The sequence below is a fragment of the Dromiciops gliroides genome, chromosome 3, assembly GCF_019393635.1.
Source record: "Dromiciops gliroides isolate mDroGli1 chromosome 3, mDroGli1.pri, whole genome shotgun sequence".
NCBI classification, from domain to species: Eukaryota; Metazoa; Chordata; class Mammalia; order Microbiotheria; family Microbiotheriidae; genus Dromiciops; species Dromiciops gliroides.
This window is the reverse complement of record NC_057863.1, coordinates 300,093,602-300,121,544: the sequence shown is the minus strand read 5'-3', so window position 1 is coordinate 300,121,544 and position 27,943 is coordinate 300,093,602. Positions and strand designations below refer to the sequence as shown.

The following is a 27,943-nucleotide window of genomic DNA, read 5'->3' as shown; positions in this document are numbered from 1 at the left end:
CATTAAATTGGGTATCAGGACACAAAAATAAAATGTTGGAACTAGAAGGGACCTTAAAGATCATTTAACCCAATCCCTTAATGGTACCACGAGGAAACAGAAGTCCAGAGAGAGGGAGCAATTTGGGTCTCTGCTCTTAACTAGTTACTTCACCTTAAACAAGTCACTTAACCTCAGTGTAAAATGAAAGGGTTGGACTGCCAGATCTTTTGCCCATCTAATATTCTTTGAAACCCAACTAATACATTTGTTCTTCTTGCGGCAATAGAGTAATTTGATTTTAATTTAATTTTTAACTTATCTAGGAATTTCAAGGGGAAGCTATAGCTCTCCCTACCACAGCAATGCATTAGCAAACAATGAATCAGTTTCTCCTCATTCCTGGGTACACTCTCATCAGCTTCAAGCTCATAGATGCTTTGGGAAATTGTATTAATATAGTTTCTAAAGGTGTCTAATTTACAACCAGTGGCTAGAATAAGCCCCGGGAGAATTCAATGTATTAGAAAATTCATCTATATGGTAATAATGATTATACTTTAGATTTTCAGGGCCCCTTTTATTTTAAAGAAGGACAAAGAAAGATGGTAAGAGAATAGAATGTGAGAGGATTTTAATCTGGTTCTTGTCAAGATGATAACTTGAACAAATGTAAACATAGTGAAGTTCAATAGGAAAAACACAGACAGAAAATTTACCCCAGAGGACTACATAATTTGCATCCAAACTTTAATTTTAAATATGTGCAAAAATGCTTACATAATTATGCATTGACCAGGAGTAGGTTCAAAAGAGACAGAAATAATTTAGATTCTGTGTATTTCAGTGAAATTCCTATTCTCTGTGTATTGCCCAAGGTAATTGTAGGGCTCTACATTTATCTTTCACTTTTGCACTTATCCTGTTATTTCATTGTCACAAGAACCTTTCATATGTGATGTTTAAAATCTAAATGTGTGGTCACCTTAAATTAGAAGCTTTAGCACCAGTCTTTGGACATTAAGCATTTATTAAGGCATACCAGGTGTTCATGTGGAGTTCAGAAAGTTAAGAAAGTGCCTATATAGCCTAGAGTTCCAGCCTGGTCTGGTTCTTCCTCAAGTCCTCTGCCACAAGCCTGCTTCAACCATGAACTCCCTCAAACTGAGTGTGGAAGATTTTTATAGGTCTGGAGCAGAGGCGGTCCTTACACAGTGCTTTAAGCTGATTGGTAGGCACCATCCAAATCCATTGGTTCACTGGACTTGAAGGTGATCTTGAGTTGAGTTGAGAACAATACCTTCTTAAGGGCTAGCCAGGTGTGGTTACAATCTAATTAACTTGAAGTAGGCTAATCAGCAGTCAATCACTCTCACTTGATTCAATCAGTTTAGATTAATCTCCAGGTGAGCCTTTGAGTATCTGCCAAATCCCATTATTTTCTCACAGGTATTAAACAGAATGAGTATTATTATGTCTGATTTACAGTTAAGGAAAGTGAGACAGATAAGTGACTTTACTAAGGTCACACAGAAAGTTAGTTACTGCATTGAGACTAGAACCTGGATCACTTGTCTCTCAACCTCAGGATTTTGCCACATGATATTCAACTACTCTTTATTTTGGAAGTATGGTAGAATTGGAGCCAGATGGCTCCTTGGCAAATCCTTATCTTAGTTTTCTGAAGGCATTATATCTCTTGATCAATAAGCATTTATTAAGCACTTTATTTCTGTCTTAATTAAATGCCTTAAGCACTTACCATTGAATAAAATACAATCTGTATAGCCTGGTACTCCTGGCCTTCCATAAGCTATAGCCTAGGATCAAACAATTAGAACTAGAAAATGACCTTTGAGGTCATCTAATTCCAATCTATTCCAAGGTAACACTTAAGATAATAACTTATTACTTGTCACCAGGATAGTTGATGTGAATTTTTGTTGTTGTTCAGTTGTGTTTAATTCTTTGTGAACCCAATGACCATAGCACACCAGGCCTTTCCTTCACTAATCTCCTGAAGTCCATCCAGGCTCATGTTTGGTGCTTTCAGGACACTATCTATCCACCTCATCCTCTGCTATCTCCTTCTCCTTTTGCCTTCAATCTTTCCCAACATCAGGGTCTTTTCAAATGAGTTTCATGTTCTCATTATTTGGCCAAAGTATTTAAGCTTCAGGTTCAGGATTGATGGGAGTACAAAGATAAAATTGAAATGTCAGAGAGGCATGGAAAGACTTATGAACTAATTCAGGATAAAATGAGCAGAATCAGAATAATTTATACTATAATATCGATACTTATAAAAACAAACAATTGAAAGAGCAAAGGACTCAGATCAATTTAGTGATCATTATTTTAAAGGACTGATAAAGAAGAATTCTGTTTACCTCATGACAGAGAGATGATGGACTAATATGCATCCTGAGAAAGGCATTTTTGGATGTGACCAATGTGGGAAGATATACTGTGTGGAGAAGTCCTAAATGAATGTTGCTAGGTGGGAAGTGAAGAGATGGCTGGCCTGAGCATTCTTTTCAAGTGGAGGTTTGGGGGAAAGTTCTTTGTTCTACTCTCTAGTCACTGGGGTCCCAGAGGTAGAGGTTACTGATGAGGCGTGAGTCCCAAGGCTGATTTGATCTTGCAGAATGATAAAGTTCCTGGGGGGGATAATGGAAAAATTTCAATAGTTAATGAAAGTTGGCTTAGATTGGCAGTAGAAAGATTGAGTACAAAGCTGGTACAGTGGTCTAAATGAGAGGCAATAGAAGTTAAAGTCAGAGGGTGGCTGTGAGATTGGAGGGTAAGAGACATATGAATGATATATCAAAGGTAGAATTGACAGGATTTAGCAATTTCTTGGATATAAGGGCTGAAATTCAGGAAAGAGGTAAAGATGAATCTAAAATTTCAAGTCTGGGTACCTGGAAGTGTGCTGAAACCATCAACAGAAATAGAGAAGTGGGAAGGAAGGGAAGATTTCAGGGGAAAGATAATGACTTAAGGTTTAGTCTTGTAGTTTTGAAGCATCTGCAAGAAATCCAGGGAAAGATTTCATTTAGCAGGTAGCTGTAAAAGGAGACCTGGAAGTCAGAGGAGGGCTTAATGGTGACAAATCAGGGTAGAAGAGACTCTTCAAAGGGATTGGTCATAGTTCTGTAGCTATGACTTTGTTGGACCTGAGTTATTGCTAAAACTTTGATGGAAGACAAAAGTCACTTGTCTAGAAAAAGGGCCATAGAATCGGTCACTACAGTGATTTGGTGGAAGTGGCTCTGGTGGCAGTTGAACAGCACATAGGATGGTAAATAGAGCAGAGCTACATCCTGACTTTGGTGAATTGTATTGACCATTCTGCTCTCCAAGGTCCTGTAGTGGCTGGAGATTGGGCACAGGTTAAAGGGATAGTGGGTAAGGAGAATGACACATGGAGAAGGATGTGGCTCCATCAAATGTTGCTAAAAAGAGATTTGAGGATTCTCCATGTAAGAAAGACCCTTAGGTTGTAGTGGAAAGAACCCTGTGGACTTGGTCTCAGAGGGTTTAGCTCTGAGTCCCCAGCTCTGCTTACTTACTAGCCATATGACAGTTGCCTTATCTGTAAACTGGGAGTACTAATATAAGGACTTCTTTCCTCACAGGGTCTTTGGAAGAGAAGTGTTTTGTGAACCATAAATAATATAATTGTTGAATTGCTATTATAATTGATTTTCTCCCTTTTTTGGACTGGTGGTCTCATTTATATATGGCACTCTTCATGAGAAAACTCCCTATACCAATGGAAATCTGTCCCTGCTCTGAAGCTAATACATAGATTTAGAGAATTACCAGGGGCACTGAGATTTTTATTTTAGGCCCAAAAGCACATTAAGTATTTTGTCCAAGGTCAAGTGTCACAATATATCAAAGTCTAGACTTGAACTAAGGTCTTCTTGACACTGAAGGTATTGTTCCATCCACAAGGTCATCGATCCTTTATTTCTATAAATTTGACTGGTTTATGAAACCTGACTGAAATCTATAATTGCCCTTAGATTCTCACAGACACAGCTACCAACTTTTTGTTTGTTTTTTACCATTCTTTTTTTGAAGTTTTTACGTAGTTTATTTATGCTCTGATGAAAAATCATCTTCATGGATAAACATCCTCCATAGTGCCCTTTATTTCTTTTTTTTTTGCCAGCACCAACATTTGCCTTTGAAGTACCCCTGACTTTCTTCATTCTGTTCTTGTGTTCCTTTCACTGTTTTCTTGATGTCTTTTTCTTCTCATACAGGCCATGCCTTGCAAGTCTGTGCTTTGGTTCATTTTTCTTTGCATAATCAAGGGAATCATAAATCATGCCAAAGCCTGTTGTTTTGCCACCACCAAAATGGATTCTGAATCCAAAGACAAAAATGACATCTGGAGTTGTCTTGCACATCCTGGCCAGTTTTTCTCGAATTTCAGTCTTGGGCACTGTGGCCTTTCCAGGATGAAGGACATCTATAACCATCTGTTTATGCTGAAGAAGTCTGTTTGTCATGAACTTCCTGGTTCTGATGGTTACAGTGTCATTCATGGTGGTGGCTGGCTCCTCAAGCAGCAGGAGAGGGAAAGGCTGTTTTTTTACCATTCTTGTTTTTGTTTTTGTTTTTTTGCAGGGCAATGGGGGTTAAGTGACTTGCCCAGGGTCACACAGCTAGTAAGTGTCAAGTGTCTGAGGCCAGATTTGAACTCATGTACTCCTAAATCCAGGGCTGGTGCTTTATCCACTGCCACCTAGCTGCCCCTCCCCCTTTTACGATTCTTAATCTACCAGCTATTGTATATGGAAAAACCCATTAATTTTAGGACAAATAACAGATTTCTCTCAAATAGCTTAATGTTTTTATGTGGGGATTTAGTGTAATTATTTTTCAGTATATAGGTATCTATTTTTTTCCCCTTTCAAAATGATCTCTTGGTGGGTGGAGTGGGGGTGTTTTATGTTTGGAGGATGGCCTATATTTAAGCCAGTAAAACATTATATGACTCATAAGCCACCACCATTCCTAAGGCTAAGCCTACTCTCCCCCAGGTAAAAATGATCCCTCCCTCCCTCTTCTAGCACTTTGCCTGGACATGTTTTGCAGATATATCTCACTATCTTCATAGTAACATAAACAACTGTGCCCTTGTCCCCACATTCAACTATAAGTTCCATGAGTCAGTTAGTCAACCAGCATCTACTGAACACCTACTATGTGCCAAGCACAGTATTAAATTCAGGGCACACAAAGAAAGGGAAAAAAAAAACCAGTTGCTGTTCTCAAGGAACTCACAGCACAGTATGGAATCTATCTTTACATCTCCAGCAGTGTTTTGCACATAGTAGGTGCTTAATTCACAATGACTGAATTGAGGTAAATTGCCTTTTTATCTTATACTTCTCAGGCTTTAAAGGCTGCTTTTAATATCCATCTTAACTTGGGGAAAGTCTAGTACCGAGCTTTGCCCTGCGCCTTGAATCCTGCTCAGGGACACTCCTAAGGATCTTTTTCCTGCATTGACCTTAAGTGAACCCTCTGAGATTCCAGCACATCCTTCCTCTCCTTCCCCTGCAGTCTGATCTAAATACAAAGTAAACACACTAAAGAAGGAAGACTCCTACTAATCGGAGGCTCTTAAACACTGCTCAGGAAAGGTTTTTTGTTGACAGTGTGGGTCTCCCTGTGTGCTGTCTCTAATAATTGGGTATCCCATGAGGAAACGGCCTCAGAGGACCTGGGCATGGCAGTCATGCTTTGCTGGTTCTTAAAGGAGTTTTCAAAATGAACATTGATAACTAGGGACAATTATGTAAAAAAATGAATGCCCCAGGAAGCAATCTCATGGCATAGTTTTTGTCTAGTGCCCTCTTCCTGGGTACTTTTGTTTTCCATTACTATATTTATTACCACTTGGGGAAATAAACACACTGCTGAAAAAGCTTTTTTTGAAAAAAAATTATAGCTATTTTTATTGACTATTGCTGAGCTTTTTTTTTATTTGTTTGATGTAGCAGAGTATTAGGCTGCAGTGACTCAGCCATTAGGGTGATAACTGTCTCAGAAATGATAATAGGAGCCCTTGGAAGTTGTGCTTGATGGGATTCTCTTCTGATATTTATAACACACTGAGGAAACTCATCAGTTCCATGTCTGACTGGGTAAATATCCCCATATACCATATGCTAGATAGCACAGCCCTTGTTATACCACTATGCTAGCACTACTCTGGTTATTAATGTGTTCCGCACATCATTCTTTTCTCTTCTATGCCCAAAGACTTCTGTCAAATGTGTTCTTCTGGGTATATTTGGGTCTGGGTGGATGGTCTTTACTAAATCAGCAGCATAGCATAGTGGAAAGAATGTTGGACTTGGAATGAGACTTTGGGCCTACACCCTTCCTCTGACACTTAATAGCTATGCGACACTGTCCAGTCTTTTAGGCCTGAGAGGCTGAGGCAGTTCTCTAGGATTATAAGGGGTAAGTGGGGTGCAATTTCCACATTTATCAAATGTTTTCATATAGGAAGTGCACTAATTTGTACTGTAAAAAACACAATTGATTCAGCTGCATGATTCAGGCTTTTTCAGATCCTTTTCTTTCACACATCACCACACTCATACTTAATCCATCTACCCCACTTAGGGATTGTGGTTTAGTCATCTTTCAGTCATGTCCCACTCTTCATGACTCTATTTTGGTTTTCTTTGGCAGAGTTATTGAAGTGGTTTGCCGTTTCCTTCTCCAGCTTGTTTTATGGATGAGGAAACTGAGGCAAGCAGAGTTAAGTGACTAGCCCAGGGTCACTGAGCTAGTAAGTGTCTGAGGCCAGATTTGAACTCAGGAAGTTGAGTTTTCCTGACTCTGGGCCTGGCATTCCATTCACTGTGTTACCACAGATTCAATTAATGCATGAATCAATCAATGAGCATTGATTAAAAATCTTCTCTGCTCAGGTACCATAATATGCACTAGCGATACAAGGACAAAAGTGAAATAGTTCCTGCCCTCAAGGAGCTTACATTCTAGGGAAAGAGACAACACACATATGTATATGTGAATATGCATATAAAACATATATGTTATTTTATCCATAGAATGCAAGCTTCTTGAACACATTATTTCATTTTTTCTTTTCTTTTCAATATTTAACATGGTGCCTGTGCTTGTTGTTGTTCAGTCATTCAGTTATGTCCAACTCTTCATGACCCTATGGACCATACTGTGAGACATCTGGCTTCTTGAGCAATATTGTGAGCATCTCTTAGGAGCCATGATGTTGTTGTTCAGTTGTGTCCAATTCTTCATGACCCCATGGACCATAGCATGCCAGTGCTCATTGTGCGATTTTCTTGGCAAAGATAATAGAGTGGTTTAACATTTCCTTTTTCAGTGGATTAAAGAGGTTAAATGACTTGCTCAGAGTCACACAGGAAATAAGTATCTGAGGCTGGATTTGAACTCAGGTCTTTCTGAATTCTATCCACTAAGCCATCTAGCTGCATCCAGTGCCTATAAATGTGTTAAATAAATGCTTATTTATGAGAGACAACAACTTATATAAACATACAGAAAGTATACATCTATCTGTCTATACATATGCATGTTGCACACATGCATATATGTGTATATATAAACATGTATACACACATACATACATATACATATGCACATACATACACACACATTGCACCATGCCTCAGGGTCTGGGGCAACTAGGTATCACAGTGAATAGAGTGCCAAGCCTGGAGTCAGGAAGACCTAAGTTTAAATCCTGCCTCAGATACTAGCTATTTAACCCTGAGCAAGTCACTTAACACTGTTTGCCTTAGTTTCCTCATTTGTAAAATGAGCTGGAGAAAGAAATTGTGCCTTTGCTAAGAAAACACCAAATGGAGTCACAAAGAGTTGTACACAACTGAGACAACTGCCCAGCAACCCTCAGAATCTAGCACAATATGAGTATACAGTTATTACTTAATAGATACTTGTTTGCTTAGAAGTGGAAGAATGGAATTAATAGAAGTAAATACCATTTCCTTTTCATATCCTACATCTACAGTACTGTTGAGAATTATCAGTTGGTTAAAACTCAAGTCATTTGGTTCAACCTGTGGGAACTAGTCAGCTTTATTCTGTCAGGTAATCACAGGCAACCTTCCAAACTAAGACCTGAGAAAGACCTTGATTTAGAAAGGCCAAGTTCACTCACTGCATCCTGGGCCTTCAGCAGTCATCTTGACTTTTGTCTAGCCACCAGACTCTGATGACCCTGGAGGAAAGAGTGAGGCTGATGACTTTGCACAACTCTACCTCACTTCAGTCCTATATATGTGTAAGTCAAGATATCACCTTGGTGATGTGATCGGTCCTCTTTGAGATGAAGGATGTGGAAGGATGAACAACCACCACCACCACCACCTAACCTAGGCCACCAAGTTCACAAATATATCAATCAATCAGCATTTATCCATAGAATGTAAGCTTCTTGAACACATTGATTATTTCAGGTAGTCACTGGGCTTACAAATAAATGAATCAACCCTTACTTACAAGGCCTTACTTTCTAATGGCAGAGACAACAGGAAACAAATAAACATATGCGGAATAAATACAAAGAGTATTCAAATATATGTAAAGTATTTAAATAGGAGGTAGTTTGAGAGGGAGATGATTGACAACTGACTTGGAGCAGTCTCTTTTTTTTTTAGGCAGGGCAATTGGGATTAAGTGACTTGCCCAGGGTCACACAGCTAGTAAGTGTTAAGTGTCTGAGGTCGGATTTGAACTTAGGTCCTCCTGACTCCAGGGAGGTGCTCTATCCACTGCGCCACCTAGCTGTCCCAGGAGCAGTCTCTTGAAAGAAGGGAGTGATTTTATGAGGTGGAAGAGAGAAGGGAGGTCACACCAGGCATTTGTCACTGCCAGTGCAAAAGCATAGAAATGAGAGATGGAGTTTTGTGTGTGAAGAGCAGAGAGGGCAGTTTGTTTATATCTGCAGAAAGGGGAGTAATGTTCAGTGAGGTTGGAATGATAGATTGAAGAATGGTTGTGAAGGGCTTTAAAAGCTAGAGAAGTTTATATTTTATTCTAGAGGCAATGGTAACCAAGAAAGAGATGGTAGATGACAGCATCAGAGACTTAGAGATAGAAGAAACCTCAGAGGCCTCTAGTCTTGCCCACTCATTTTACAAATGAGAAGATTGAGGTTGAGCCACATAAAGTGACTTGTCCAAGCACTTATAGGTAGGGAGCATAGGAGATCTAATTTGAAGCCATGTCCTTTGACAACTAAGCTGATTTACTCCTACTGTACCACTGGGGGGAAAAACAAATAAGTTAAAACTTCTGAGCACAAGTTCTCCTGATAGTGGGTTGAGAACATTAGGCTCCTTAAAAAAAGTGCAGCACAAATTCACAAGTTTACCTGATTAAAAAACAAGAAAAATATATTTAACATACAACTCTTTCTGAATTCCATAAGAGAACAGCTTAGTTTTCTCCTCTGTAAAATATGAGGGTGCTTGACAAAAACAGGGCTGCATAGCTCTTTCACAGACCTCATTGGCAGTCAGGTGAAGACCATGAACTCCTTCTCAGAATAATGTTTTTTAAAATCACAAAATAAATGCATAAGATTATAAAAGAAAGAAGAAATAAAACATGCATTTGTTAAATGTCACACTTCATAATATTATATTACTTGAAAATTATATAGAAATAGTTATATAATTTTTAAAGAAAAACCAGGTTAATGAGTTTCAGATTAAGAACCCTTGTACTAAATGATCTCAAGTTATAGTCTTCTATGGTTTTCTAGTCCAAGAGTCTGCAAAATATCCCTGTGGGCCTAATCTTGCCACTGCTTTTCTTGCTGCTGTGCCGTCCCCAACTAAGAATGGTTTTTATATTTTAAAATAGTTTTATTCCATTTAAAATATATTTAGAAAATACCCTATTAAGCTGTACAAAAGCAATGGCAGGATTTGACTCCTGGGCCATAGTTGACTCACCCCTGTTCTAGCCTATGTCTCCATGGTACAATCATTGGTTAACATAACTATAAGCCCTTATGACAGAATAACTATATAATGCTTTAAAGTTTTCAATGTACTTTCCAAATATCTTATTTGATAATTTTAACACCCATGTGAAGTAAGTATCACGGGTATTATTTTCTATTTCAGGGATGTGGAAATTGGGGCTCTGAGAGATCAAGGGATTTGATGAGGCTCAAACAAATAGCAAGTACCAGACATGGGATTTTTTTTTTTAACCCAGGTTTTCCTGCCTCCAGATTCAGTACTCTGCCTACTATATCATGTTGCCTTGAAAGAATTTACAACTGAAAGAATCCTTGGAAGTCCTCTAGTCCACCCCCCCCCCCGCCCCGACACGTTTATTTATTATTTATTTATTATAAATGAGGAAACTGAGGTTCAGAATAATGGAGGATTTGAAGACCATATCATACAGGTAGCACTCTGGGCAGCTAGGTGGAGCAGTAGGGAGAGCACCAGGCCTGTAGTCAGGAAGATTTCTCTTCCCGAGTTCAAATCTGACCCCAGACACTAGCTATGTGACCCTGGGAAAGTCACTTAACCCTGTTTGCCTCAGTTTCCTCATTTGTAAAATGAGTTGGAGAAGGAAATGGCAAACTACTCCAGTATCTTTGCCAAGAAAACTCCATATAGGGTCAAGAAGAATCAGACATGACTGAAAAAATGACTAAACAACAATAACAAATCATGCATCTTTTCTCCATAAAGTTAACAAAAAGATTATGCACTAGATCTAATGGTCTATTTGACAACTTGTGAATCTTAAATATAGTCTTTTTAAAATTTTAATTTATTTTAATTTTTCAATAATTTTCTCTCCCTCCTACCCCCTACTTCCTGTGAAAAAGAAAAAAAAACAAAACCCTTGAAAGAAATATGTCTAATTAAGCAAAATAAATCTCCACATTGCCCTTGTCCAAAAGTATATGTTAGCTATTGTCAGTCAGTCGACCAACATTTATTTAGTGCCTATTAGGTTTCATGTAATGTGCTTGAATTTTCTTGGATCAATGTAAGAAATCTGTATTATGATGTCATAGGTTGAATATCCCTTCAAAACACTCACATTTGTTACACCTAGATACAAAGAAAGATAGAAGACAGTCTCTGCCCTCCAGGAACTTACAGTTTAATAAGGGAGCCAAAATTTAATCAATTAGATATTAACAAAATCTATATAGGAACAAACTCTCTGTGTGTATATATATATATATATATATATATATATATATATATATATATATATGTGCATATGTAGTCTTTAACCCTATCCAAAGAGAATATCTGTAACCTCTGCTCTTAGGAAACAACGTCCTGAGGCCTGAATGTGGACTAATCATCTTCATTTTCAGTCCTATAACCACAGATAAGCTATTTAACTTAGGCCAATAGGTTCACAAAAGGATCCAAAAGAGTTAAGTGGGGAAAATCAGGGGAAGACTGAACTATTTGTTTGTTTCATTTATTAGGTTTGAACCATTTAAAATAACTTTCCTCCCCCAGGTGAAAGTTCTCTATCCTTGTATTAAGAAACCTGGTGGAGCTTTCCTAGGAAGGATTTCCGGGGTGGTCTGCAGTATATCCAGCCCTGAGTTAAAGTACACTCATGTGTGTCTGTCTCTTTCATATTTAACAGGACCATTGCCAACTATTTGGTGTGGAGAATGGTTTATTCAAGAATTTTAAACCTTAGCAGACGTTTTCAGTATAGGTGGCTCGAATTCTCTCGGGTGAGTATAAGAAATTTGTATTATGTCATAGCTTGAATATCCCTTCAAAACACTCACATTTGTTAGCAGATCCAGTAAAAATGCATCTTTAGGGACTGTACTGAAGAAGTATTGAACTCCACGCTACAATGCTGACATGTTATAATTTATCAAGGACAATGTTTAGGCATTTTTAAAATTTGGGACCATTATATTCAGTTCGATAATCATTTATTAAATGCCTATTGGGAATGAATGAATGAAACAGCATTTATTAAACATCAGCCATGTGCCAGGTGCTGTATGCTAGGCACAGGAGACTCAAATATAAAAGTGCCTACAAGGAGTTTACTCCTTCTATTACCTTGTTATAGGGTAAGACTAGATATAGGGAAATGACGGCCAGGGAAGGGAGCTTTGGTTTGGAGAGTCACTGGGATGGTGAATTGAGTGACGGTCATGCATTTCCCAGAAGCATTGGCAAGATTGATTTAATAATTGCTGGGGTGGGGTATGGGAGAAGAAAGGCTACCCACTCAGTGACAAGATCAATGGTCTGTATAGAGAGGGAGAGGTGAATTTGTGCTCACTCACCAGCTCTGCCCTGGAATAGAGTTCTAACTTGGCACCCCGGGAGAAGAGGAGGGGGATTGTCTGTGGAGATCCAGGGTCTGGAGGAGCCAAGGTGGAAGAAGGGGAGCAGCAGCAGGGCAGATAACAAGGTCATTATGTGCAAGGCACTATGAAAAAGGCTCTCTCCCATTTTAGTCTTTTCCCAATGATTTTACTACATAAGAGTAATTCTTCAGTGATATACTTTTAACTTGATTTAGCATTTCTAAACATTAAAGAATAAAAGTAGATTTTTAAAAAGGGATTAATATTCTTGGGAAATGTGTGGCAGATCAGACATAATTTGTATCACCTCACAGAGCTGCAGGGACAAATTGGTCCCATGGTATCAGTTTGTCCTGTTGGATTCTGTTGGAGGTGTTCAGATCCAACCTTAATCTCTTCTGAGACCTCTCTCAACTCTCAATTACTACTCTCTTCTTTCCCCTCATTTGAATCTATATCCCTGATTACAGAGATTATGGGCTCTTCCCTCTTCTTTCTGAGAATTCTTTGAAGATTTATATTTTTTAAAACCTAAAAGTATTCTGGTGTCTTCTTAAAAGTCTTTAAAAAGTCAAAACCAAACAAACTTAAAAGTTACCTTTACTTGCTTTCCTTCAATTTTGATAAAGTTATAGTTAAAACATAAAGTTAGATTTTACTTAATAGGAATAATAATAATAACATTTACATAGTGCTTTAAGGTTGGCAAAATGCTTTACATTTATTATCATTTGATTCTCATGACAACTTTGAGATAGGAGTCATTATTAGTTCCATTTTATAGATAAGGAATTTAAGGTTCAGAGTTATTTCAGAAACTGATATCTATATATTCAAACTTTTAGTATATAAACTATGCCACATAAGTATGTGATACATTGGGAAGAAAGAAATAAATTCATTCAAAATTCAGTAAGTGCTTCCTACGTACTAATACTAATTAATAATAATTGGCAATAGCTCACACTTAACACTTTAAGTATGGCAAAGTACTTTGTATACTTTATTTCATTCCCCCCCTCCCACAATAGCCCCATGACATAAGCTCAATTGTCACTTGCATTTTATAGATGAGAAATCTGAGGCTCCAAGAAATTAAGGGACAAGCCCAGAATTAACAGCTAGCAAATTTCTGAGACAGGATTTGAACTCTGGTCTTTCTGATTCAAAGACTAGTATTCTCACTATACTACTTACTAGGTACAAGAAATATAAAGGTGAAAAACGAGTTTTCTCAAAGATTTTAGAGTTGACTCAACAGAGAGGGATTTAACATGTATATAGGCAGCTAGATGGCACATTAGATAGAGTGCTGGGTCTGAAGTTGGGAAGACTCATTTTGTTGAATTCAAATCTGGCTTCAGACACTTACCAGTTATCTGGCCTTAGACAAGTCATTTAATCCCTTTTGTCTCAATTTCCTCATCTGTAAAATGAGCTAGAGAAGGAAATGGCAAAACATTCCAGTATCTTTGCCAAGAAAATCCCAAATGGAGTTAGAATGATTAGGATATGACTAAACAATGACAACAATTACATGTAATATATATAATTTTCTTATATGTATGTTATATGTATAAACATATTTATATATAATATGTAACACATGTGTATGCACACACATATGTATATATAAATTGAACAAACATCTATTAAGTGCTTACTTTGTGCCAGGCACTGTGCTATGTGCTGGAGATACAAATAAGAAAAACATGGGGGCAGCTAGGTGGTGCAGTGGATAAAGCACCAGCCCTGGATTCAGGAGGACCTGAGTTCAAATCCGGCCTCAGACACTTGACACTTACCATCTGTATGACCCTGGGCAAGTCACTTAACCCTCATTGCCCCCCAAAAAAAGGAAGGAAGGAAGAAAGAAAGAAAGAAAGAAAGAAAAAGAAAAACATAGTCCCTGCCCTAAAAGAGAGAATTTAATGGAGGAAGATGGCAGAGAAGAAGAAGCTGAAAAAGCAGGGGAAGGGCACAGGGAACATCTTGTTCTATGGAGTCGAGGTCAAGCAGAGTTTCATGACATGTATTTATGTACGTATGCTTATTATAAGGTAGAACATAGTAGGGGCAAGGTGCTATGAAAAAAAAGTGAAGAGGAAGAACTTGTTTTTACTGGTTGTTGGGGTAGGTGTTGTTAGGAAAAGTTTCATTGGGAAAAAGGCTTTTGAGTTGGCCCTTGAAAGAAATGAGGGACCTTGACAGTCAGAAATTGGAGGAGGGGAGAGATAGCTTGAGCAAAGAAAGGTATCAATATGGGAAAGGGTAGGATGAGTTGTTTTGTTGTTTATCCTTCTTCTCTAAGAGAAACAATGGCATCACGAGGGTGTATCTTGACTTGTGTATGTATTGTGAGGCAGAATCAAGCAAAGTTCTCAGCCTCATTTTCTCCTTCAGAATCATTGAAGTCCAGCAGCAAGATAAAGGTCAAGGTGACTGGCCAAGGAGGCGGTGGGTGGTCTTGGCCTTTCTAAATTAGGGTCTTTCCAAGGTCTCAGTTTGTCTGAGGCAATACCTATTCAATGACTAAGAACTAGGTAAGAATTGAGACAAAAGGTAGCCTAATTTATCATTAAAAATATTAATCTGAGCATGGAAGACCTTCAAAGTTTCTGGCCAGAACAGAAAACAATTGCTATTTACACTCACTCTAAGCCATCAAAACCTAAGCAATGAACCATAGAGGCCTGGGGGGGGGGTGTCTTTAGAGGGGGGTGGAGGGTGATGTAGTTCTTATTGGCTACATGTAAGGATATGGTTCCCTAAGTGGAGAGAGGGACTACATATGGAGGGGGCAGGAGGAGGAGGAGGAGGAGGAAGAAAAAGGAGGAGGAGAGGGCGAAGGAGAAAGAGGAAGAGGTGGAGGAGAAGGTGGCGTGGTGGTGGTGGTGGTAGTGGTGACAGTGATGATGACAATGATGAATAAAAAGTAGTTCAGTTTAGCTGGAAGTAACATACATGAAGGGGAGTAAGATGAGATAAGGATAAAGATAAATAGTTGGGAACAATCTCTTGGAGAGATATGAATGGTTAAACTTTGTACAGTAGCTAACAGGAAGCTACTGAAAATTTTTGCACAGAAAAGTGAACTGTTTCTTGTGGCATATTAGCAAGATTACATGGGCAGTGGTATGGTGAATGGATTAGAGAGGGGAGAGGATAGATGCAGTTAGGGAGTTACTACTACTAGTTAAGGAGCTACTGGAATAGTCAAGATGGGAAGATATGAGAACCTGAACTAGGACTGGTACAGTGGAAATCGGAGGTGGATATGGATAGAGAAATGGTAGAGGTAGAAACAACAGAATGTGCCAAATTGTTGGAGGCATGGGATTTGGACAACAAGGAGTCAAAGATAATTACAAGATTATGAATCTGTGTGATTGGAAGGATGTTTGAAGGTACTCTGAGCAAAAACGAAGACATTAAGGAATGGGGCAAGTTTTAGCAGGGAAGATGATGCTGAATTTGAGGTCCTAGTGGAATAAACAGCTAAAGATATCTAAGAGGATATTAGAACTATGAAATTAGAGGTCTAGTAAGAAGTTATAAGTAAAAAAATAGGCTTGAGTCATCTGCAAAGAGGTGATAACCAAAGTTATGTGAGTATGTGAGATTACCAAAGGAGAGAGTATATAGAGGAAGACAAGGAATAAGTTAGATTTTAGGAATCTGGATTATTCACTAGTGCATGAATGTGATCCTTGCTACTCCATGTCCAAAATAAATAAGGTTCTAGGGAGCATCTGTGTTTAGGAGTAGGTGAATGAGGAGCTAGCAAAAGAGTAGTTGGGAAGATAGGAAGATCATGACAGTGCAGTATCACAGAAGCCAAGAGAGGAGAGTGTATTTAGATGGAGAGATTAATTCTGAGTGCTGTATCAGCCCTTGGATGTAAGGAGATTCCTAAATTTTATAGAAAATAGTTTACTCCTTTTCAGAGGGTGACATGGCCAAAATCTGGTAGACACCCTAGAATTAGTTATAATTAATTCAAAGAGTTGTAGAAATAAGCATGGCAAATATAAATGGGCTATATCATGTTACTGTTGGGGAATTCTTCAATCCAGAGGTCCCAAGATCCTTCTGGGGAGTAACTCCTCTTACCTCAAATTGTTTGACTGAATGGAGGGCAACAAATCAATAAGTAAATCTAGGAGATAATCCGGTTAATTAGCATTAGCTGATGAGCAGTTGCCAGGTGGATAGCAACTCCATGGAACAAAGGGAGATAACCCATTCAAATATATAAGTATTTTAAGATCTATATGTATATATAAATCCATATGCGTATATATGTGTTTATTTGTATATATGCATACATATGTATGTATATAGTTTTACATAGCTGTGAAACCATTGAGGTAGCTAGGTTGTTCAGTGGATAGATCACTGGGCCTGGAGTCAAGAAGATCTGAGTTTAAATCTGGCCTGACACTTACTTGCTGCATGACCCTGGGCAAGTCAATTGTCCTCTGTTTGCCTTAATCTACTGGGGAAGGAAATGGCAAATTCCTTCAGTATCTTTGCCAAGAAAACTCCATGGACAACATTGGCATGTTATGGTCCATAGGGTAATGAAGAATTGAACACACCTGAGCAACCCCAAGGACTACATTACTGATGGCAAAAGGTGCCTATCAGGTCAGGCTGCTCAGACAATTTCCTTATTTGGGAAGTTGAGTAATAGGGACAGGGAATTAGTTGATCTGGGGGAGAATCAGGTTTGTTCCAGAGGGATAATGCATTTCTCTAAGGTTAGTCTTAAGAGAATATCCTGGTGGAGCAGGAAATCTCTATGACAGTGATAGTTTCCTTTTAAGATGGAAATTAATCAGGCTTATTCTGTCCTTGACAGCCTGAGAGTCTCTATTTATGTAGCCCAGTGGATCTGGGGTTTTGTTTTGTTTTCTTTTTAACCTATAAGGTTACTTTTTTCTGATGAGATGTTTTCCCCAAGCTCACAGTATACAGATTTTATAAATTTTCTCATCATTACTAACAATGATTTATGCCTGAGAAGCAGAATAAAAAACATCAGCAAGGACATGTATGATCAGAAAAGTAAATGGATGCATTGCATATTGAAAATGAGAAAAAAAGGAAAAAAATGGATGATGAATCCTCTGGATAGGAAGCCATGGAGCATTTGACACCTACAGTGGTAGACAGAGAACTCAGATCAATGAGAAGACAATTGTAATGAGCAAATATTAATGAAGTGCAGTTTGCAAAAATACTTTACTAAATGCCAGGAATGCAAAAATAAAAATGAAAATTCACTGGATCTGAATATCTAAGTTCAAATTCAGTCTAGCTATGTGACCCTGAGGCAGTCAGTTAACCTCTGCTTGCCACAGATTCCTCATCTGTATGGTGATAGTAATAGTACCTACTTCTTTTTTTTTTTTTTTTGTGAGGCAATTGGGGTTAAGTGATTGCCCAGGGTCATACAGCTAGTAAGTTTCAAGTGTCTGAGGCTGGATTTGAACTCAGGTACTCCTGAATCCAGGGCTGGTGCTTTATCTACTGTGCCACCTAGCTGCCCCCAATAGTACCTACTTCTTAAGATTGTTGTGAGGTTCAAATGAGACAATATTTGCAAAATTCATTTGTAAACTTTAAAATGCTAAATAAATAGCACCAAATGTTATTATTGTTGTTGTTAAACTTCCTGCCCTAAGGCAGGATCCATTTAACTAAAAGTTTGTTACTACTAAAAGCTTTTTTTTTTTTTGGCCACATGAAAGATGTAAATTAAGGAAACAAAATAGATTCTCTGTGTGTATATTTTAAGATGCATCTAGGAGATGGTGACCAGGTATTTTCCATCACCACTAAGGACAAAATAAGTTGCAAATATAAGTAGCAAAACATTAAAAATTTTAGTTAAATATAACAGAGGAATTTTCAGAGGGTCAGTATTTCTCAACCTTGGTTGAATTGTATTGTCAAAGAAGATTGTGTTTAGTATTTTTGTATATAGTCTAAAATAAGTATTAATTCTTATCTGTTTGTGATATTTTGCATGTTCTAAGGATAGGCAGATTAGAAGTGATTGAGGCAGTCCACTGTGGCAGAAATAGCACTAAACTAGAGGCAGTGTAATAGGGCAGGAAAGGTCCTGGATTTGGAGGAGGACATGGGTTCAAATCTTTCTTCTCACAATGTGCCTTTCAGCAAATGATTTAACTTCTCTAGGCCTCAGTCTTCTCATCTGTAAAATGAGGGATTGGATTAGATGGGTTCCAAGGTCTATTCAAAATCTAAATCTAGAAGAGTGCTGCACCTAGAGTCAGGAAGATCCAACTTCAAATTTAGCTTCAAAAACTTACTAGTTGGGGCAGCTAGGTGGCACAGTGAATAGAGCACCAGCCCTGGATTCAGGAGGACCTGAGTTCATATGTGACCTCAGATACTTGATACTTACTAGCTGTATGGTCCTGGGCAAGTCAACCCCAATGGCCTCACCAAAAACAAACAACAACAACAACAACAAAAAACTTACTAGTTGGGTCACCCTTGGCAAGTCACTTAACTTTTATTTGCCTCAGTTTCCTTATCTGTAAAATGGTGATGATAATAGTACCTACCTCCCAGGGGTGTGAAGATGAGATGCTATTTGTATGGTTTTGAAAACCATAAAGCATGGTTATAAATAGCTATTGATCCCAATGAGCTCTAGAATAAAAAGACTTGGATTTCCATCTTGGCTCAATTCATTACTAGCTGTGAGAGTGGCCAAGTCATTTATTCTTTCTAAGCCTCACTTCATTGTCCTCATTTGTAAAATGGGAATGACTCTCTCACAGGGCTGTTGTGAGGCTAAAATATATTTGGGAAAGGACTTTGTAACCTCCTGAACCATAACTAGGGAGGGACATTAGGATTTTGTCCCAGAGTTTGTGACAGTGCAAGTTGTCTCAGTACTTAGAAATGAATGAGTTTAGCAAAAAAATTAGTTAAAATGGGAAGCTCCCAGATGGTGGCCTCACCCCTAATGAGCTTTTTCTCTGTCCAAATTCTGCTCTGTTCTTTCCCTCTCCCTCCCATCCCATCTCAGTGTGTTTCAGGTCTTTGTCATGACATCTACCCTCCCCAATTAAAGGCATGTTGCAGAACACTTGTCCAAAAAGAACAAAATGATAATTGAAGCTCCAACAGTCATAAAATGTTACATAAATGTGATTTATTGTTACTGGTCTCTGAAGATCCCAATTTTGCCTAGCCTGTCTATTCTTACAACTTCATGGGTGTCTTCACTATACATCTTCTCTGTCCCTCTCCTACCTGACTTCTACCTCTTAGAATCCTTAATTTCTTTCAAATACTCAATTTAAGGACCACCTTCAGCATGAGGCCTTTCCTTTTACCCCCCAGTGACTTTCCATAACATATTTTTTGTTTGAATTTTGTATATGCTTCTATATGATCATAATATTGTTCCCTCTCTCCTATTCCCCTTAGGATGTAAAGTTCTTGGAGTGCAGGGATTGGTTTACCTTTGTCTCTGTATCCCTAGGGCCTAGCATACTATCTGGGTTATTGTAGGCACTCAATACATGCTTCTTGAATGAATGAATGAATGAATGAAGTGATTTTTCCTAAAATCAAATTGCAAGGTGTCTGTCTCCCCCAAGCTTTTATAAGTTTTACATTCTATAGAATTCAAACAAGGGTATACAAACAAGGACATGCTCAATTGAGCAGCTTTCCTGTGGGCAGTTTCTAAAAACGGTTCAAACACATAGACTACTGCACTTAAGCTGTTTCCAGATAAGGCATGTGGATTGCTTGAGAAGTATATCAGCAGCTAAATCTAAACATTCAATGAAATTTGGGCAAAGTTAAAACACAAACCTAGAGTGAGGTCCTGACACAAGAGCTCCACTAAAGTTTATCACAGTGAAAGGTTTATAGCAAGATAAAGTTATAAAAGGTTATCTCTAGTGTCAGAGGTAGGATTTAGATCTAAGTCTTCTGGACTCCAAGCCCAACATTCAATGTATTCTCCTCTAGAAAATAATCTCCTTGAGGGCAGAGGGCTATTTCAACTCTGTCCTTGTATCCCCAGGGCCTAGTACAAAGTAGATGTTAAATAGATGTTTGTTGATGGACAGACTCCAGAGGGTACAGGATTTGCTTGTGCTTGATGCCTATCTATAATTCTAAAGCTACATTTCTCTGTGTCTTCAAATTTGATTTAGAAACTTTCTGACTTGTTTAGAAAAATTTCCTTTAAGGGTCACAGAAATTAGAGTTGAATGGGTCCTTTGTTATTGTTGTCATTTTTTAGTCATGTCTAAATCTTTGCGATCCCATTTGGGGTTTTCTTGGCAAAGATACAGGAGTTGTTTGACATTTTCTTCTCCAATTAATTTTATTGATAAGGCAAAATGGGGTTAAGTGACTTGCCCAGGGTCACACAGGTAATAAGTATCAGAGACCACATTTGAACTCAGGAAGATGAGTCTTTCTGAGTCCAGCCTTGGTACTCTATCCATTGCACCACCTAGCTGCCCTGAATGGGTCCTTAGACATTAAAACCCCCCTTTCTCTTTTTAAAATAATAATTATAATAAACATTTTTATTTAAAGTCATTCACAGTTCTTCTTTGAACAATATTGCTGTCTCTGTGCACAATATTCTCTTGGTTCTGCTCACTTCACTGTATATCAGCTCATATAAGTCTTTCCAGGCCTTTCTGAAATCATCCTGTTTGTTATTTCTTTTAGCATGATGATATCCCATCACAATCATATACCGTGACTTGTTTAGCCATTCCCCAGTTGATGGGCATTCCTTTAATTTCCAATTCTTGGCCACTACAAAAAGAGCTGCTATAATTATTTTTCTACAAATAGGTCTTTTTTTCTTTTTGGGGATGACTTTGGGATACAAACCTAGCAGTCAACCTCTCTTTACAGAAGGGAAAACTGAGCTCAGGAAAGGATAAGTTAGCTTGTCTTTGATCACACAGGTGGAAAGCATTAATGAGGACCAGAATTCCAATCCCCATCCTCTGACTTCAAATCTAGTGCTTTCACTGTTCTATCTTGGCTACTACAACCTGCCAGATTGTTAAATGTTTGTATCTGCCGTTTGCTTGGTTACTAGGCAATATTTTGTTATAACAATGACACATTATAAATGTTTTCTGGGTTGGAACCTTCACAGCAACTCTAGGGATTTGACTCCCCTGAGTAGACCAGTGTTCTCTTCTTGGGAAGAAGCCATTCACCAATGAATCCACCCATTTCACTCTAAATTTCAGAGAAACAGTAGAAGTAACTTTGATTGTCAGCTTTTATGATTAGCTAGATCAATCCTAAATTGATGCCTAAGATACAAGAGTTTAATGACTTACCCAACCTCCCATAGATAGTAAGTGTAGAAGTCAAATGCAGCTCTTCATTACTTCTTCAAGCCCAGCATACTCTTCATTACACTGGGGAATTGATGCTATTCTAAAAATTTCTGGTAATAGGGAGAGAGAGAGGCATAAGGCAGAAAAGATGGGATGGAAAAAGAGGGAAGAATGCAATATCCTCAACTGTCAAAATATTTTCATTTTGTTATCAACATGACATTTGGGGGGATGTAATATTTTTTCCTCCAATATTTTCCTTGGCTCTGCTGCAACCCAATATGAGCTGAATTTGGCAGGATGTTGAATTCAAGAACAGAGTAACAGGCAATAAGTATTCCTATCTCATAACTAGAAATAAATAAATAATTATATATATATATATATATATACATATATATATGTTGGCTAATAGGTTCCTCCATTTGACTCAAAAGCAAATAAATGATTGTTTAGACTTTGATATATGTTTAATTAGATGATCTCTAAGATTCTTTCCAACCCTGAGAGCCTATGCTTTTTTTTTTTTTTTTTTGGCGGGGCAGTGAGGGTTAAGTCACTTGCCCAGAGTCACACAGCTAGTAAGTGTCAAGTGTCTGAGGTCATATTTTATTCACTGCGCCGCCTAGCTGCCCTGAGCCTATGCTTTTTTGATACACTTATTTTTGGTAGAAAAGAATCTTTTATCACTAAAAGGATATCATTGAGTCACTTAAGATTGCTGGACATGGGTCTATGATAACAAATTACATAGATAATTGGAGACTCAAAATTCATTTGGCTTCAATCATCCATATATTTCAAATGAATTTTCTGTCACTACAAATGATTTATAAAATTAATGCCAAAATATAATTTTGTTATAATTTATTCAAATTATTTTTGAGTTAAATCCAACTCAAGTAAAACCTTTTTAAGACCAAATCCTTTCAAGACCAACTGAAATAGTATTCTATTTCAGTTCATTTGGGGCTAAGTATTGGACAAGGTGGAGGAATTTTCTTTCTAGGTCTGGACTTCTGATTTCTATTGGTTTAAGGAATTCTCTCCCCCTATGGGGCAGCTTGTCTGGTATTAATAGTCTTAGAAAGTTGTCTTGTGGGTACTGAGAGGTTAAGTGATTTGTTCAGGGTCTCACAGCTAGCATGTGCCAGAAGCAATATTAAAACCCAAATTTTCCTGTTTCTAAGGCCATCCCTCTATCTGCTATGCTATATTGCTTCTCACTGGTAGAAATAAAAAGTTTAAATTAGGTGTGGCTTCTGGCTTTTTGGAGCTTACTCCTTAGTAAGCTCAATTTAGAAATATATGAGCAGCCATGTGGGACAGTGGATAGAGTGCTGAGCCTGGGGTCAGGAAGACTTATCTTTCTGAGTTCAGATCTGGACTCAGACACTTACTAGCTATTTGACCCTGGGCAAGTCACTTAACCATGTTTGCCCCAGTTTCCTTATCTAAAATGAAATGGAGAAGAAAATGGCAAGCCCCTCCAGTACCTTTGCCAAGAAACCCCCAAATGAGGTCACAAAGAGTCAGAAAACACTGAAATGACTGAAAACAAAACCAACATATTTAGTCATCATACTTAGGAATGATGACATTTGTAGATTGATATTGTTAGAGTGAATTTGGTAGTGAAGCATATTCTTGTATTTTAGTTGGCAAAATGACAAGGAATGGCTTAGAATGGCAAGTCAAACTAAAAAAGTTAGTACTGTTTAAAACACTGTGATCCACATATTTCCTTTCAGAAGGTGCAATTGTTCAGGGTTATAGTGAATCCCTTATCCTACTTGGATGAAGCAGGCCATGATGATGGTGGTGGTGATGAACAGTTAGTGAGAACTGTAGTAAGTTTATGAGCTATTAATCAGAGTCCACATTTGCTGAAGTGGCCTTAATGACAGAATATTTGTCCTAACCCACCACTGCCAGGAAGGTGAACCCCAAGAGAATACAGTGATCATAACCTATCTTCAGGTTTCCTTCAAATGATACACTTGCCAGTCTGGATAGTTCCCATCTATACCTGCTCTTCACCTCTAGGCCCTTGGCTCACTGGAGTTCTTGGCACAAGAGGGAGGGGGTTTCCTCTGCTTTAGATTCTAGGGGTGTCAGACCTTTCCTTCTGACTGTAACTTCCTATGGTCAAAGTCATGGTATTCTTCTTTGCAGTAGCTGATATGTACCCAATGAAGTCTCTTTCATACCTTGACTATAGTATGGGTGGTAAGGATCACTTGGATAAGTTGAGGCCAGCGGGGGTTCAAGACTTTGCCTTCTCCTAAATTGTTCAATGTCAGTGTAGTTTCCTGGTTCCAGCTAGTGGCTTGGTTCTGTGAGTGGCTGAGGTAAAGTAGCTGAGATAGTGCTGATGATGTGCTTGAAAGCTATCTGGAAAGCAGAGCAGTAAGATAACAGAGTCATCATTGATTACTGCAGGGTTGGCCTGGTGTAGGGCATTCTTAGGAAATGATCCTGTTGATCAGATTCTGGTCTTGCATAAGGATCAGTGCTAGGGCCTTGACCCAACTGAGCCTTGTTTGTTAACACATTTTAGACAACTGTTTTAATGTCTTGATTTTTCCTTTTATATTTCCCTGAAGACTTGGTACCCACAGTGTAGCTTCTGCTGTATGCCCAGGCTATTTTCTACCTGGGAGATGACCAGACCTGTAAAATGTGTCCCCCTGTCTAAATCTTTGATCTAAATCTAAGTCTATGATCAGTGGGACTTCAAACCTGGGGATGAATTCCTTGAGCAATTTCTTTGCAACAGTGTTGGCATCAGCCTTTCTGCATGGAGAGGTTTCTGTCCATCCTGAGAACATGCCCATTATTATAACTTCCTTAGGGAGAAATTCAATGAAGTCTATCTGGATGTTAACAAATGGTCCCCTGGGAAGGAGATGAGCTCCTGGAGTGGTCTAAATTCTAATCACTGGATTGTACTGCATGCAAATGGAGCATTGGTGACAGATTAATTTAGCTGCTTGAGTGAGCCCAGGCACTTCCCAATCCCTTAGGATTTCCTCTACTATTCTATTTGGTTTGCATGATCCAAGGAGTGGACAGTGGGAACCCAGGAGTGGAGAAGAGCACAGGGATGACTTTATGACCTTTTTTTGGAGACCTATATCATCAGGAGCCAAACCAAGCTTCCTTCCTCCAAGTTGCTTGCATAGTCTCAGTAGTAGTCACCAGGTGGCCCCAGAGAGATGGAGGAGAGCCAGGTGTCACAGGAACACTGGAACAGGGAATTGAAAAGAGAAGTGGTCAGAGAAAGGTGCCTCTTGGCTGCATGGTCAATGGTGGGCATGCCCTTGGCTGACAAAGGCAGCTAAGGACTTGTGAGTCTGACGTTTGCAAATAGTGAGAAAGGAAGGGAGCTATATAGCTTGCAAGCTGCATGGCTTAAAAGAGTAGGCTAAAATATGTTAACAATATGCAGGATTGCAGATAGGTATTCTAACTGCCATTAAAAACCTCTGAGCTGGGGGCAGGTAGGTGACACAGTGGATAAAGCACTGGCCCTGGATTCAGGAGGACCTGAGTTCAAATCTGGCCTCAATCACTTGACACTTACTAGCTGTGTGACCTGGGCAAGTCACTTAACCCTCATTGTCCTGCAAAAAACCAAAAACAAACAAAGAACCCCCCCACCCCCCACCAAACCTCTGAGCTTCCAGAAGTGGAAAAATTATGTACAACCCCAAAGGCAAATCTGCTATCAGTGTAAATACTGGCAGTCAGTCCTTGTTCAAAATGCCAGCCTTCCTGAGAGTGACCTGGGCTGGTGAGCAGTCAGGCAAAGATTCTTAAACCAAAACAGCAGTGGGGGAGCAGACAGTAAACCTCTATAGGAAGTTCCCCTTTTTATCCCTAAGGCAGGAACAATCAACAGGTAGGATGTGGTCCAGGATATCAAGGACAACATCCAAGAGAAGGGATTAGGGAGAAGAAGCTTATGGACAGAGAGTCAGTCATGATCTGAATGGATGTCCTCAGGATTTAGGAGGGATCAGGAGAAGGGTCATTGGGTTAAGGACAGGGTATTGGGAAAGAGTAACCTTTTTGGTGAGAAACAGCAGTTTGGATCTGGCCAACGAGGACTTAGAGGGTGTTAGGATAGGGGTAAAAGAAGTGTTGGGTGGTCTCATGTTGTAAAATCTTCCAAGCATCATGTGAGAGTTGTACCATAAGGGGGTATCCAAAGACCAAAGACTGGACGTTCTCTATAGTTAATTTGGGTATTTATAATAGTCAAAATGACTTATTTGCTCAAAGTTGTTCTTATCCAGAGAAAGAACTAAAAATAGAAGTATGTATAGAATAGGGTTGAATTCTGCCAGGCCACATACACACATACCTATTTGTATCTAATGGTAGCCATGTCTAGGGTGGGGAGGGAAGTGAAGAAATAAAAGGAAAAAAAGAAATTTGCATGATAACTTTATCATATACTTAAAGGGAATAGCAAGTTGTACATAATAGATTTACAGTTTCATGTGCAATCATCTTTTTTATTATACTATTTTATGGAAATGTTTGTTTTATTCCATAAATTTAAAAAAAAAAGATTGGGGGGCAGCTAGGTGGTGCTGTGGATAGAGCACCGGCCCGGCCCTGGAGTCAGAAGTACCTGAGTTCAAATCCGGCCTCAGACACTTAACACTTACTAGCTGTGTTTGACCCTGGGCAAGTCACTTAACCCCAAATTGCCTCACTAAAAAAAAAAGATTGCACTTTCTCTACCAGGGCTTTAACTACAGCACAAGGGCTCCCTAGCTACCAGATCAAGATGGAAGACTGTAATAAGCCACAGGCTGAACTCCTGAGGCAAATCCTTGTTTTTCATGAAAAAAGAGCATGAAGGGCTTGTTATAATTGGAGAGCCCTAGGGTAGGAGTAGCAAGGAGAGAATTCCAGAGGCAAGTGAGTACCTCCTGTGCCCCTGGGGACCATGGGAGCTGGTGATCTGGGCTATCCTTAGTGGTAAGTCTTTTCAAAGGTTGTATGATGGTGGAGTAGTTCAGGGCAGTAGCTAGCCTTTCCCCAAAGTGCCCACAATTCTTTCTTATTTGGAGCTGCTATTGACAAAGCCTTGGACTAAATGTGATGTGAGACATTGCTGACTCTTTGAAATATAAATCCTAGGTAAATGAATTGAGGAAAGAGCTTTCTGGAGCTTCTTGCAGCTCACCAAAAAACATGAACAGGGTGATAGCCTGATTTCTTTTCTTTTCTTCTCTCTCTCTTTTTTTTTGGGCCAATGAAGATTAAGTGACTTGCCCAGGGTCACACAGCTAGTAAGTGTCAAGTGTCTGAGGCCGGATTTGAATTCAGGTCCTCCTGAATCCAGGGCTGGTGCTTTATCCACTGCGCCACCTAGCTGCCCCTGAGAGCCTGATTTCTTGACAGGAGATTAGGTAGGGAGCAAAGCAGGAGATCATCCACATCCTAGTTCAAAGTAGATCCTGGGGAAAGTGGAAGGATTGAACATCTTGACATCTCATTGTAACTGGGTGAAAAAGATGGCAGGAGAACTTCACAAATTCTGAGGGAGGCAAGTCTAGGTATACTATTCCCCTTTAAAAGTGAAGAAAACTGGCTGTCTGGGAGGATGTGGATGGCAAAAATGTCAAGACATTAGTCAATAACTGAAAAATAGGAGGCACTAGAGGAACAGGACTGAGAATTGTCCATGAATTGGGCACCATGGAATGTAAAGGGATCACAAAAAATTAATAAGCTGTTCATCTTTAAGGAAGTGATAGACTTCCTTCCTCTCTGGTACAAGCTTCCCTGGTTTTGGGAAAGGTAAAATAAGGGTGTCACGAGGGGATCTAGTCTTCCCTATAACCCCAGTGATAAGAGGCCCATGGAGGACAGTTTTAATACCTTTGTCTACTTCATGAGGTAAAGGGTATGATTTGTGAGAGGGGAAAGGCAAGTGCTTTTTTATATCGGATGACAATTGGGTCCCCTTGGAAATAGTCAGCATCCGTCTCCTGGGAGACTTAATGAGAGTTAGGTACTGCATCGAGCCAAGAGAGGTCTATGCAATTCTCATCAGCAGGAATGGGGAACAAGGGAAACGAGAGGATGGGGATATTTGGTTTCAAGCCCTCCTGAGTTCAATGAATATAGCAACCCCACTGACAGAGGGGGGTGGTATGACCCAGCAAGT

The 27,943-nt window shown here is 39.0% G+C and overlaps 2 protein-coding genes across 2 annotated transcripts in view; one reads left to right on the top strand and one right to left on the bottom strand.

The window, feature by feature from the left end:
- The window catches only part of PHEX (phosphate regulating endopeptidase homolog X-linked), a 270,635-nt gene that overhangs the window by 81,364 nt on the left and 161,328 nt on the right, over nt 1-27,943 (top strand). Inside the window, exon 10 of the mRNA XM_043998684.1 lies at nt 11,689-11,782. Within this exon, the coding sequence (XP_043854619.1) occupies nt 11,689-11,782 (94 nt within the window). The remainder of the gene's footprint in view (nt 1-11,688; nt 11,783-27,943) is intronic.
- On the bottom strand, nt 4,221-4,541 carry LOC122751583 (40S ribosomal protein S24-like). Its single transcript, XM_043998685.1, has one exon. The coding sequence runs from the start codon at nt 4,539-4,541 to the stop codon at nt 4,221-4,223; it is 321 nt and encodes a 106-aa protein (XP_043854620.1).

Excerpts from the sequence above, each read along its gene's own strand:
- LOC122751583 (XM_043998685.1), bottom strand. The coding sequence starts at position 4,541 with ATGAATGACACTGTAACCATCAGAACCAGGAAGTTCATGACAAACAGA.